At 37.7% G+C, this 15318-nt stretch overlaps 1 protein-coding gene across 1 annotated transcript; it reads left to right on the forward strand.

Moving 5' to 3' along the window:
- Positions 1-396: 396 nt before the first annotated feature.
- Positions 397-14957, forward strand: LOC136702207 (E3 ubiquitin-protein ligase pellino homolog 2). The gene is made up of 6 exons (XM_066677161.1): positions 397-682; positions 6913-7042; positions 7232-7333; positions 8694-8891; positions 9012-9197; positions 10502-14957. Exons 1-6 carry the CDS (start codon positions 609-611, stop codon positions 11099-11101), a joined length of 1290 nt encoding a protein of 429 aa, XP_066533258.1. The 5' UTR covers positions 397-608; the 3' UTR covers positions 11102-14957.
- The last annotated feature ends 361 nt before the right edge of the window (positions 14958-15318 follow it).

The raw sequence follows: 15318 nt of genomic DNA on the forward strand, positions 1-15318 counted from the left end.
CAACGTAGACTTCCTTTGGGAGGGAGTGAGGTTTATTCAGCTGTAAGGCGGCCGGATTTATCACCTACTCCATAGCTGAAGCTTACTATTAGAGACTGACGTAATGGTTAAAGGCAAGTTTCGCACTCAGGCCTCAGCATTCAGTCCACTGGAAAGGGAGAGACACAGCTTTAAAATAATTAATGAATACATATAAGAACGTTTGTTCCTCATCACAGTGTGTATGTGCCTTATAATTATTACTTTAATGAGAAATAATACCTAAATCTAGCTTTAAAAAGAGTATACGTTCTTTTATATGTCTCACTCGTGACTCTTTCACCCCTACAGTGATAATGGTTCGGTCCACTCTTTTCTGAGCCGTTTTTTTTTCCCTCCGCCGCTGAGACTGACTTGGTTCGGGTATTGCTCCACGTTTCCCGCACAAATTCATAAAGGGAGATGAACCTAAATAAATCCGCCTACCACACCTGAATCCTCTACTCCGCTTGAAATAGACACCCAGCCAACGACACCTGGCATTTCAAGTTACTTATTCGTGGCTCTAGACGGTTTATTTGGTCGTTTGTTGTAGAGGAAAGCGGAGGAAAGCGACACTCTTGAGTCCCATGTTGTCGCCGAACCAGGACGAACATGCCCGCTCTAAAGATCCGGTGAAATACGGGGAACTGGTGATACTCGGGTAAGTAAGAGCTCAGTTTAGTCCACATGGCCACCCTCTCACATTAACCCACTCTAAAGACTAGAAGTGAAAGCTAAGATAGTGTCTGATATCCACGGTTTCTTCGTTCAAGGAATGGTTTAACCGTTAGTACACGGAGCTTTAACATTAACGTTAGCTAGCAGCGTGTTCAGAAGTAACGTTAACGTTAGCTTGAGCCACTGCTGTTTGATATGCTTAGTTGTATATGGTGTATGATAGCCTGCAGCTCATATATTAAAGGGTGTGTTAAGTAATACGATTAATGTTAACACTATTGACTCATTGGTCAGTTTCTGTCTGTAGTTGTCTATTTAAATATTACCAACTTCAAAGTAAATAACGTAAACTGAGGTCATTCTACATGCAGCTAGAGCATAGCCATTACACCTAGGGCTAGGTGATCTTCTGGGGTCAGTAATAACCCAGTGCTAGTTTTTCGAATAACGATATACATTTTAATATTTTCTGAGGCACATGTACAAATAAACAAATCGAAATTGATATCAGAACATCAATGGAAACAACTGGGATATCACATTGGACTGATAAATATCATGCTGCCATCATATTTTTGTAAAGTAGAGCACAAACTAACGCTGGGTAAAGTGGAACATGAATGTAGTGAAACAGATTTGAGTCGTTAGAATATGGTTAGTCATGTTTTTCTGTTCATATAGATCCATCTAGATACAGATTTTAATGGCATTTATTTACTATAGAAGCAACTTCTTAAAGGTGCATTAGACAATTTAATTTAGTTTTCTAACTAGTTCTATTAAACTGTAAAATATGAAGGAATTGATTAAAAATAGTTGTGCTGCTGCAATTGCTAAACAAACAAACAAACAAAAAAGTAATAATAATAATTCTCCGCTTGAGAAGACGTGTTTGGAAAACAGCACTCCAGACCGGAGTGCCTATTTTTGTTGTGGTTTGCCTACGTGGTCACTGGTATGTATCACACATTTAAACCTTGCTTTGTTCAGGATTCAGGATGTGCATCCTTCTGGTGAATGTGTGTTGGAAATACAGTCGCACTGGCATGACGGTGAAATTGAGAAGTGCACCTTAAAATCATAAGTTTTACGTGTACAAGTCACTAAATTATTTTAATCTTCCTCTTTCTTGTTGTGCTATGTCACCATCATGAAACCTGTTAACAAATCACAGTATGAGTTGGGTTAAACCTCAGCCTCCACGCGTTGGGGTTATTTTTAACACTCTCCAGCTAAGCCTTTCAAAGTAAACAATATTAATTGTTATCCTCCATCTCTTTCCATATAGATTCAGATTGTCAATTTGGAAGTTTCAGTTAAGACTAATCAACAGTTACAGATGTAGATATCAAGCAGCCTAGATAAAATAAGTTTCTTCCTCAAATTATTTAAAAATTACTCAGCATAATATCATATGGGCTGTTTTGTACCTCATACTGAACAAATCTCAAACATTTCAGAACATGTAACAAAGTTTTGTTCCTTTTCTATAAAAATGCAATAACTATAATGCACAATGTACACATTATTGCAAACCATCACTGCAGCACAAATATTGTGATATTGGTCACTCCTAACTCTTCAAGCGGCACAATGATAAAATCTGGGATATTGTTCTGGACACATTTCTCTGTTAAAATTCTCTTCTAAGATTAGTTCATGCCTCTTACTTTACTGTTAATAACATTTAAATTTGTGTTCTTACTCTGTGTGACACACATGAGATGTCTACTGCAAAGTAAAGTGTACATGAGTTGGCACCATGACAGAAAAGTGTCAATTTATGGCAGCATGTTGGAAAAAGACGTTAATCTCCCAGAACGAGATCAACCTGCAATGATTCATTACTTGTTAAAGTGTACTTTTGTGTAAGGCAGTTGTGTTAATAGGCCTGTAGCCCCACCTTTTTAGCCTCTGGTTGCAGTACCAGTTATTGGACCTTTGGCTAGGCCTGTTTTAGATACAGATGTTTTGAAGAGTCTGTCTATGTAGAAAATTGACAGTTAAACATAGAAGAATTTGTTGCTTATACATTTTCACTGCTGCTTAAGACTTTAGGACACACACTTCATTTTTTATTCCAGATCTTTTCTTTGTACTTGAAATGTGTTGCTTATTGTCTTGTAGGATATCATACTGATATGACAGTAGGTGGATGTGATGTATTTAGAATTCAATGTGATAAAATGTTAAATCCATGTTAAGGGTTTGACTTGATGTTTTATTACCAGTTTCAGGCATCATTTTCTGTTGCCTAAGTAAATGAATATCACTCTTAGTCAACAGGAAACCATAACTTCCTAGAGCTGGCAAGCTCAAAATGAATGCCCCTCCATTTGGAGTGAAAATAAATTGAAATTTGCCTTATTACTTCCCATTAGCTTCTGTAGCCTTATATTTAAATTCAGGCTCTTTGAAACCCATATTTCTCTTAATCTGGTCATACACTTTGTAATTAGTGTTGTAATTAAGCTATTGAAACTCAGTATTATGTTGCCTAGAATATCAGTTTCAATAGATCATGTCTCAGCAGTCTTTCAACATTATCTAATTTTATTATATTTTTAAAAAGAAATAAACAAACTTCCTCATGTCAGTCCTTTAATAAACATGTCAGCCATATACGAGATTGTTTGAATGAATGAAACTATGAATAAATCTTCACTTCTTAAGTAGCCTGAGTACCATTTGCTTTAATAATGTTAATTGTCGCAAGTTGTGGGAATTTGTATTTTCTTAGTAAGATAAGGTAATTATTTATTAGTGCCAAGCTAGCACTGGTGTGCATCTTTTTTTAAACTGCAAACTAATTGATAAACGTATTGACCAAGAACACTTATTTTTAATTGATTAATGAACACTTGCATATTTATTCTCAGTGAAGAGATCTCAATAAATTAAAGGTCTTAATAAATATTTTAAGGCCTACTGGGAGTATGGTGACATTTCAGGAAGCCCCTCTTTCTTAATGTACTTTTGGGACATGCTGTAATCTTTAAAATAAACAAACAAAAAAAATATTCCTAGACAATGCATAGGTTCACAAACGTCCTGATATTGAAGTGAGTTTAATTTAAGCCATAGCCTGAATCCAGTTGTGTGCCGGAAAATGTCCAAGCAATACTGTGGCACAAAAATCGAATCTAATGACTAATTGGATGATGCTGTGTATTGAGTGAGTGGGCTGGATTTCAGCAGGGTGCATGCCTGTTTTAAACAGTTGTATTTTTACCACAGTCCTAGATTTAGACATGGAGTTAGAACAAGTCCAAACAGACAGTTAATATGTCAGCAGATTGTGTTCCTTACTTTACAATAAAACTTCAGCAGTTTAATTGTGGTAGTGCGCAGACATGCTGTAATTTGTTTTGTGGACACAGAGGTGCAATATTGTGGTAACTATAATTAGAAACATAGGTCATAGATTGTTGCATTGGTGAAATCTGTTAAGTTATTTTAAGAAAGTTTCAGAACCAGTGCGTATTTGACTTCAGCACAGCAGTGAAACATGGTTTTTATAACTATTTCGTGCGGCCAACTTGTATTTTCAAGGTTGTTTCTCTAATAAGAAATAAGACTGTCTTCTGCAGTGATTCATGTAAACTTGTCTGTGTTGATATACAGAAAAATGGTTCAAGGGAGCTAAACAGTACCAGAATCAGAAGTAGAGCAAAATTAAATGAAAGGGTTCTTTGCTAGAAGAGGTTTTCTGTTAGAAACATTAAATCCCCATTGTGAAAAACACTGATGTGGGTCATTTTAAAGCTGCCTCTCAATTCCCTTTTAACAGGGGTTTGCTAACTTCGACTGTAGTCGAACATGCATGAGAAGTGTCTACTATAATAATAATAATAAAGTGGCTACTAGCAACATAAGAGGATGAGGGGACAGGGTAGAGGTTGTATATTATCTGAATGAACTCATTTTGCTTGGAATTCAGTCTTTGCTGTGCAACAAATTTTCAGCAGAATATTGAGCATAGTGTTTAGAATTTGTAAATAATTGCTCTATCATTGTACAGGCCTTGGTAAATACCAAGATCAAGTAAATACCAAACTGAATCCGGGCAAATTGCATGTTGTAGTTTAAAATAGTAAGTAATATTACAGACGTTTACTGCTATGACTTCAAAACAGTTGTCTTTATTATTTGGAAACTATTGCTTTATGTTTGAGGTGTGCTGGTGACAGTAAAGGCTCCTGTAGTAAACTACACTTGTGCTAATAATCTGATCGTATGAAACGTGATGGCATTAGGGAAATGGTCATGATAAAATTGATCAAGGAAGGTTTAATCTGGTATTAAATATGGGCAGTTGGAGAGAAAATGTGTGTGTGTTTTTTCCCTATAGAAACAAACTATTAAAACAGCTATATGTGTCTTCATATGTAATTCTGATATATATATATATATATATATATATATATATATATATATATATATATATATATATATATATATATATATATATATATAGACACACACACAGGAGGTCCTCGGGTTACGTCAGTCCCGAGTTAAGATGTTTCACGGTTATGACACATCTCCCATTTACTGTATAAAGCCTTGTTTCGATTTAAGTGGTTTCGTGTCGCAAATGTCGTAACGCGAACTTCGTGTTTGGTGTGCGCGGCGAAAGAATACACGGTTGCGCGGCTCGGACAGAGGTGTTTTTTGATAATTACTGTGTTAGGATATGTGTTAGGATAGGATAAGTGCTTACAGTATGTTATTTACGTACAGTATGTACGTATGTTCCAACTTGCACCGAAAATTGGTTTACGATCGACATCGTAAGTCGAGGACCCTCTGTATATGTTTCTGTGTGTATGCACTCGTCCATATGCTAGTTCTGCTGTGCTGCTCTTCTGTCTATGCTGTCTGACTGTACATTGCTGAACTGGCACATTGAACAGTCTGGACAGTGAATTCATTTGCACCACTGCTTACCATGCAGATATTTAAAAAAATAAAAAATAGGTCACACAAGTGGCACACTGAAGCTTGTGTGGGAGATGCAGCAAATTTATATATTTAAAAAATGTGCTTAAACAACTTCGAAAGACAAATTCACAGTTGAGCCACATTAAAAGGAACCCTGTTGTCCACATGCTTGATTTATGCATGCTGTCTTTTTATTAGTTTATAAGAGGTTATTTAGTGATAGGATTTTGAGGTTCCTTTTTTAAAAAGGAATTCATTATTTTTAACATTTTTTAAGTTAACAGTATGGTGTACTGACATCCAATCAACTGTTACTGTACTGTATTTATTTTGGTCTATACGATAAATCTGTTATTGCCTTTAGGGCCTTTAAAACAGTAACTGGGTAAATGTCTCATCATTTTCCCATGCTTTGACTCACTTGTGTTGTTTGTCACTGATAGCTGCAGGAAGAACAAAAGTCTTTCTGTGGCAGCAGCAAACTGCAGGCTGTGGAGACTGGATGCCAAACTGAGTTAATGTGTACAAAGCATTCAGATCCCTTTGAGAAATGAAGCACATGGGACACTGAAGCTCTGTATATCTATTAAGGGTGCCACGTGCATCTGATTTGCTCAAAATATCTCAAAACCTCTTAACTGAAACTTTTCCGTGGTCTTATAATCCAAGGACTGGCAAAAATTCCCCTGTTTATTTTGTAAAGGCATGCAGCCTAACCACTAAGCCTAAGACGAGATCAGACATGTTTTCTTTCTAATACCATGTGAAGTGGCATTCAGTGTGTGGCCAGGTAACACCACCCAAGTTGTGTAATGGAACAAAGGTGTTTTTTTTTTTGTTGTTGTTTTTTTAAGATAAGATAACATTTTTCAGTTTCTGTCTGCCTCTTTGTATCTGTGTGTGTGTGTGAGACCACATCAGTGGATTTCAGTTGTCAAATGCCCTCCTTGAAATTATACCTTGTCACAGCACATTTATGATCTTAATATGGAAAAATACTTGAATATTAAAAATAGCAGAAGATAGTCTGGTGGCATTAAGCATACCATTTCATAGCTTTGTGCATATTGGGAGTGTTTGTTTCTAAATGTGTTAGTAAATGACTTTAACATAACAGTAGCAGTATTAGTAATAAATGAATAGTCTCTGTATATATATAAATGTATGGTAGCCTTTGTGTAATTGTAACACACACTTTATCCAATATTAAAGCACCCACATTTTCCTAGTAGGATTAACGTCTCTAAATTTTTGTTTTTTGATCTCCAGGTACAATGGCTCCCTCCCTGGTGGAGATAAGGGTCGAAAGAGGAGTCGCTTTGCACTGTACAAGAGAGCAAAGGCTAATGGCGTCAAGCCAAGCACAGTGCACATCCTCAACAACCCACAAGACAGCAAGGTGGGTAGCTTAATGTAGCAGGAGTGGATGGACAAGTCAATATGAAGTAGTTTGAATAAATTAAAGGCTGTTTAATACACTATTATCTCCTGCCTTTTTAAAAGAATGTATATGAAGTTTTGGCCATAATGGATTATAATAATATAGATCTGGGTTTTGTTTAATGAATGGCTTTGACCTTTCTTTCAGGCAGTAAACAGCAGGGGTCAGCACAGTATCTCCTTCACCCTCTCGAGGAATCAGACTGTGGTTGTGGAATACTGTCATGACGATGACACAGATATGTTCCAGGTGAAAAGCTGAAAACTGTAAAACAGCATATGTCATTTCAGAAGTAATGCTTTTTAAGGCTTTGACTGATTTATTTATTACCTGTATATTCTAGATTCATTGCTCAGTTGTCTAGTTAGTTTTTAGATTTTTAAGAAAATGTAAATCACAATTTAACTCCTTCCAAATAACAATAATTCATTCATTCATTATCTGTAACCGCTTATCCAATTCAGGGTCGCGGTGGGTCCAGAGCCTACATGGAATCATTGGGCACAAGGCAGGAATACACCCTGGAGGGGGCGCCAGTCCTTCACAGGGCGACACAGACACACACACACACACTCACATCTACGGACACTTTTGAGTCGCCAATCCATCTGCAACATGTGTTTTTGGACTGTGAGAGGAAACCGGAGCACCCGGAGGAAACCCACGCGGACACGGGGAAAACACACCAACTCCTCACAGACAGTCACCCGGAGCGGGAATCGAACCCACTGTGACTGCGACACTACCTGCTGCGCCACCGTGCCGCCCTTCCAAATAACATTTGTTACTAATTTATTTTTCTTACTTATTTACTTACTTACATATTACACTCTTTATCCAGCAGTTATCACAGTTCTGGGGTCTACATGAAATTCCACATGATATGCTTTGTTTAAACTACCACAAGGATCAAACACAACAGTACAGTTCTTTCCCTGAGAACAATTGAGCATCTTTGTCATCAGTGGGTGCATTTAAATAAATGTAATTCACTAATTTAAATATTTCTTGTCTAAGTTACTGTTTAATGAAATGTATTCAGAATACCAAGTGCTAAATATATTTAAAAAGTCAAATAACCTAAATAGACTGATGTGCACTTTTATTTTTTACATTTCATCTGTACAGTTTTTATACTGCAGTTCTGCTGCATGTTTTAAAACATTGTCAATACTTCATGTATAATGAGTTCAAACCATATTAAGAAATTCTGGTATCTAGTTTTAATCAATGCATCCAGATGTACATACATTATCAGTGACCAAATAACATGGAGATGTTCAGTGATTTATGTTCTCCCAGTGTCCGCGTGGGTTTCCTCCGGGTGCTCCGGTTTCCCCCCACAGTCCAAAAACACACATTGGTAGGTGGATTGGCGACTCAAAAGTGTCCGTAGGTTTGAATGTGTTTGTGTGTGTTGCTCTGTGAAGGACTGGCGCCCCCTCCAGGGTGTGTTCCCGCCTTTCGCCCAATGATTCCAGGTAGGCTCTGGACCCTCCGCGACCATGAACTGGATAAGTGGTTACAGATAATGAATGAATGTTCAGAGATTTATTTTTTATATTTGAATAACATGTTAATAATTCACTTTTCTTGTCCTTGCCTTTAGATTGGCCGTTCCACGGAGAGCCCCATAGACTTTGTGGTGACTGATACACCTGGAGGATCCAAAGAAAGTGAGGACTCTTCAGTTGCCCCCAGCACCATTTCGCGCTTTGCCTGCAGGGTAGTCTGTGAACGGAATCCCCCCTACACTGCTCGTATTTATGCAGCTGGCTTCGACTCTTCTAAAAACATTTTCCTTGGGGTTGGTATTCATGCTAAAATATTAGAATCTTTTGGTAAAATATAGAAAAGTTTTACTACACACAATAGTGCTGCAGCATAATAATAGTCATTCTTAGACTGATTTGTCTCATTCTTGCAGGAAAAGGCCACCAAATGGAAAAACCCAGATGGACACATGGATGGGCTCACCACCAATGGAGTGCTAGTGATGCATCCTTTGGGTTTCCCAGAAGATTCCAAGCAGGGCATGTGGAGGGAGATTTCTGTCTGTGGAGATGTCTACACTCTGAGAGAGACCAGATCTGGCCCCATACGTGGACAACTGGTAAATGTTTTCACTAAATTTCAGAAATTAATCATTACAATAATTCCTTGAATACTGGCTCGGTAGTCTTAAATAGATACAGGTCAGGTTTGTTTATGGTGGAATCACAAAAATTAAGAGTTTTCTAAAAAATGGAATGGCAGTGAACCTAGACAATATTCTTTAAAAAAAAAAAAAAAAAAAAGAATGAACATGCATAACAGTTTTGTGAACTGTAATTTAAAGGTGTTTGAAAACTACTCAACCCTTAACCTCAGTTAATAGCACCTTCTTCCACTGTTCCAGGGGCATGGGGGGGGGGGGGGGCATAAGGCAAAATCTGCATTTTTACATGAGCTTTGCATGCTTAAACAAACATAATCTAAAATAGAGTAAAATTTATAGAGAGTATACAAATAACTACACCTTAACTGAATTTTTAGACATATAACATATAAAATGTATGAAAAATAAGTGTAATAAGTGTTATAAAAAAAATTAAAAACAAGATGTGAGGTCAGTTTAATATCAGTTATGTGTTTTAATCGGCTATAGGTTAAAACAACGTGGCTCAGCGGCTCTACGCACTTGTATCAGTAGGTCAAGGCATGGAGCTTATAGTGTTAAACTGTTTTAGGATTCTGTTGATATATATATTACATTACATTGTTATTTACACATTTATTAATACATTCCTTAATAAAGTAGATATTTGTCTTCCCGGATACAGCTTCCTCCTGCTTTACTTACCAACAGTTTGCAGTTTAAGAACCACTGCTCTAAAGTTCATTTTTGACATGTTTGCCACCCATGCCGGTTCTGATACATAGCAAAATGGCTGACACTGAAACTTCATATCTTGTTATATGCCACCACATCCTTAGGATATCCTGTTTTTCTTTTGAGAATGACGTACAAGGAAAGCCACAAGCTGGTCAAGAGTAGTATGGTTTAAGACCTTAGAATCTGGGTCCTAGTACAGTACAAAAACAAATAAGAAGGCTCTGTGCTATTGTGCTCATCTTTTCTCTTCTCTTTTCTGTGATTACCACAGACATAATTGTAAGAGCATTAAAATAACAGGTTGTAAGAGACAGGGTAGTTGTTGCTGTGTAATGATCTCAGATAAAGTCATGAGGATGGTGGTGAGGATTTGTATTATTATTATTATTAATTTATTTATAACTAAAAACAAAGTAAAGAAAAAATATGGAGTTGTGTTAAACATTTGATAAGATGAGAATTTCAAAGAGATTCTGATTTGTGATAAAAATGTAATTTGGCTCTTGGTAGATTTGTTGATCATATTTCCTGGTCTCTGCTAGGCTCAGGGTGAGAGCAGTGCCCTTCAGGATGGCTCTTTGGTGGACCTGTGTGGAGCCACCTTGCTGTGGCGCACAGCTGAAGGCCTGCTCAAAGCACCGACTTTGCGGCACCTGGATGCCCTGCGTCTGGAGCTAAATGCAGCTAGGCCCCAGTGTCCTGTGGGCCTGAGCACTCTGGCCTTCCCCAGTCTGCCACGCAGCCACAGCCTGGAGGAGAGGCAGCCTTGGGCTTACCTTGCCTGTGGCCACGTCCATGGCCGGCATGACTGGGGTCAGCGGCCAGAGCGCAGCCGGGAGAGAGAGGAAGTGGCTGGTGGGGGCACAGGGGGACGAAGAGAGTGCCCCCTCTGCCGAACCGTGGGGCCTTATGTGCCCCTGTGGCTGGGCTGTGAACCAGCTTTCTATGTGGATGCCGGTGCTCCCACACACACCTTCGTGCCCTGCGGCCACGTGTGCTCAGAGAGGACGGCCCGGTACTGGGCAGAGACGCCACTTCCCCACGGGACCCACGCCTTCCGTCCCGCGTGCCCTTTCTGCTCTGCACCACTGTCAGGAAGCCCGGGCTTCACACGCCTCATTTTCCAGGGGCCAATAGATTGATGACGTGGCCACAGGAGGGTAAAAAGCAGGACAGGAGTGCTGTCGAGACCAGTGCTTGTCTAAGGACTGTGTTCATTCTGTAGATGGACATGCTGCAATTTAGGTTCCTATGCAAAAGTTTGGACATTCCTGATCATATTACGTATTACAAGTACACATCCTCTACAGAGGATAAATCTCTCACATTTTAATAAATAATTACTGTTTATTTGTTGATACTTAAAAAAAATGTTTAAACATTTTTAGATTTTTAATTCTTTATTTCTTCCAATGTGTTAAACTCAGCGAATACATTTAAATTTTGCATTTAAATGTGCAGAGAATGTTAATTCCTGTCAAGGATGTATTTATTTTTTTCTATTTAGAAAGTCAACAGAATGTAAATAGACAGGAGTACCCAACTTCTTGCATTACACATAAACTTGCCATTGATGTTTTAGGATTTGCACAAACATCAGTTTCTGCATTCTACCTTTGAACACAGTCCTAAATAGCCTGGTCAAAAATCTTGAAATGGTTTACACTACGTTCTTTAAATTGGCACTGACCAAATATTGGGAAATCCTGGCTTTGCTTGCTTCATCTTCAAAGGGTGAAGTGACCACAGTTGATGTAAAGAACAGTCTTAGGACTGTGTTCATACTTTAGATAGACATACTGTAATTTACATGCAAATCAGCCATTACTTCTTTAAATTATGCACACACTCTTCTCAGTATGTGTATTCTGTTTGATTACAGTCCTGATTTAGCCTGGTCAGGTTTTCCCTATTTCCCTTCTTTTCCAGCTTTCTAGGATAGAAAAATAGGGAAGCGAGCACTTTCTATTTATTTTTGTTTTTTTAGTTATTAGAAGACATGAAATCAGAAGCTAGCCTGCAGCAATATAGTCAAATTGAAAGGAATAATATTGGTCCTCTCCCAAAAAAAAAAATGCATCTCCAATACATTTTACAGGGGATGGCCAACTAATTCTTAATTTTAAATGGAAGTCTGTGTAATCAGGTTTTGTAACGTTACATTTACCATTAAATGTTCACATGTAAGGAACAATTGCTGTGTTCATATATTTCAAAAACACAAAAATATACATGGAGATGCATTTTTTTTGGACAGAGAGGAAATGGGAGTTCATCAACATTTTAATTTTATCTAACGTCTAGTCAGTCTATGGAATGAAATGTCCATATTTTTGAACTCCCTCCTCTATAGCCTCCTTTTTACCCATCTATGGCCACTTTTAATGCTTTCAGTACATGACCTGTGATTTCATCTCACTACACACTAGAAAGGACACAACCCCTATACAACACTCATCTTAAGCAATAAGCATTACTAGAATTAAGCTATAGCTCAAATGAGAGATGCAATGACTCGAGCGTGTACTACCTGATTCAAGTTTAAACATGGCTGAACTCGGCCTTGCGTCGAAGGGCTTTGCCAAGTCATGTATAATGTAGCCCTTGTGATTTCCTTTGTTTGTTTGTTTGTTTTTTAATATCTCTTCGTATTATGATTGTTTTAGCATTTAAATGAGAATTGAAGTTGTAGCTGCAGTATATACCGTAGTTGTTTGAAAAAGTCAAGATGTCATATTTTTCTACATGATTGTGTTACTAAACTTTGGCCGAAGGTCAAATTTTTTTATATACAAGTGTTTCACATATAGCAGTATATTTACAATATATATAAATATTATTTTATTGTGCAAATATAATTTGAATCCTGGAGAGCTTGCAGCTGATAGTAGGTTTCACTGTGTCACGCAAATGGCATAGGAATCCCTAAACACGAAAATAATGATGAGTATGATGAATGTACTATTCCAGTGCTTGGCTAATATCTCTGCTCTCCCTGGTGCTATCATTGATCTTAAATGAGTCTTATATATTTTTATCTAAACTTCACTGCACTCCTTGATAGTATTTGATTGTTTTGGTTATCTTAAACTGAAAAAAAAAACCACTCACCCAGTGAATCTCCCGTAGACATTCAGGCCTTGCACTGTGCTTCTCTAATTTTTATTTCTATGTAAGCTGATCACATGAGAAAGCTTTTTAATTGCAGGGTGTAAAGACAGATAAGCTCTCCTTTACCTCACACGCAAGAGAGGAAACCTCAATTTAACATATTTTTATATTAACAGAAACATCGCTGATATTTCACATTTCCTGCTTGTTTGACTGTAATTACAACTGCTAAATTTCCTCCTCAATTTTTTCTCTCTCTCTCCTCCCTCCGGGGCTGAGGTGTTGTTGATATTTTATGCATCGTGCCAATGAGAGTGTGCATTTACTTTTGCTCCTGAGTTATTCTGCCATTGCAGGCCACTAAAAATCGGCTCAAACAGAAACCGTGTTTTTGCTTATATTCTTTCCACCCCATTAATATTTTCATTAGTTTTATGTCTGAGACAGTCTTTGTTGCATGATTTCAGTCTTTTGCCAGTGTAGACATGGGCTACATTCACATTACCTCCTCAAATAAAAAGAATGCACTTTGTTGCTTTACTGCAACAAACATCTGATATTTTCACAGCAGTGTAAAGACAAATAAGACTTGAACCACTTAAATGTGGTTCCTGACGTGATATCTGAACTCTTTCCACATTTTTGGCCACACTATGATCATCTGTCAAGCTCTTCTGAGTAATTAGTCTTTATTATGAAGGCTTGTGCTGCTAGTTCATTTATTTATCGTTCATAATGCGTGTAACATTATTCACTGAGTATATACATGGAGTATAAAGTAGAGGTTTATTCACTTTCAAGGGATGCTGGTGTATTTCTTTTAAACTATTCAATCCATACATCTTTAAACGTGAGGAGAACCCACGTCTGATGATGAATATTAAAAGATGGATACACATTTTTAGGCCAGACAACTCCTTTAAAAACATATGATCACTGAGCAAAAAAAAAACTGTAAGCAAGCAGTTAGGTTTGTAATGTAAATGTAGCCCAAGTCCAACATGTTTAATGCTGAGGTGAGGCCACGTAGGAGGCTGTTCCTCTGATACTGATCATTTCATGTCTTCCAAATGTCTCAGAAATGCTGTTCTGCCCCCATTCTTAACCTGCTATGGGCACTTTAACTCTTTGGGCCCCTGCAGACTGATAATGGGTGACCTCAGGTTTACACAAGTCAAAGTTTACACTCTTCCCAGGGTCTCTTTACGCTCAATGCACAGGGCACTGTTAGCAGGGCTAGAGATGTGTTTGCGCTTGTATGTGTGTTTGTGTGTGTATGCTGGTATCATTTAATATCCCCCATTGCTCACAACAGGGTTTTACCTCAGAGGAGAACACAAATCTGGGGCGTGTTCAAGATGTAAGAAATTGCTTATTAGTTTAAGTCCAGTGCAGTGTCTGCTTTACGGTTGTTTTCTCTTATCCAGAGTATTTTGCCATGCTTGAAAGCCTTGTTACCCACGAAGGAGAGTATCCTTATCCAGTCTGTAACCAATATTTCATAATTTAACTCTTCTCACAAGGGTCCATGTTCTTCAGTTGGAGAATTTTGTATAATCACAGTGGATTATTTTACTGATATAGTCCCACACTGGATGAAAGGGGCCTCTTAAGAAGGTTCATACCTTATGAGTGGGATTGGTGATAGTAGACACGTGATTGAAAATCTGAGTGTTGTCAGTATTGGTGTGTTCTATTTGAATGATGATTTTAAAAATGATGCACCTTGTGTTTGACCCCTGTTAACAGTTTGTGACCTTTCAACTGTCACATTCCACTGAATAAACTCAACACTCAAGCAACCAGCTCTCAGACCACACAGTCAACACAGATACACAACTATGCTTAAACCCAAGGTGCACTGACAATCACAAATCAAAAACTGAATAAAAGATGTTAAAAAATATACTGTGCAGTTTATTGATCGTGTTACCTGTATTTGCTGAAAGAAAGTTATTCGCCTTTTCTTCCGCTAGGAGGCAGCATTGCTTTGTTCTCAAGTGATGTGTGAGATAGATATATAACATATATCGCTTTTCAGGAACTCAAAGACGCTTACAATAATTAATACATATAACACATTCAAAATAAACAGAACAAGCATGAAAAGATTAAGTTTGAGGTGTATTATAAGCAAGGGTGGTAAGATGTTTTTCTGAGGTTTGATTTCAATATAGAGAGTTGTAGAATATTGGATATAATTTTGTATATTTTTGTATAATATATATATATTTCCCCTTTCACAAAA

The sequence above is a fragment of the Hoplias malabaricus genome, chromosome 7 (genome assembly GCF_029633855.1).
Source record: "Hoplias malabaricus isolate fHopMal1 chromosome 7, fHopMal1.hap1, whole genome shotgun sequence".
Classification (NCBI taxonomy): Eukaryota; Metazoa; Chordata; class Actinopteri; order Characiformes; family Erythrinidae; genus Hoplias; species Hoplias malabaricus.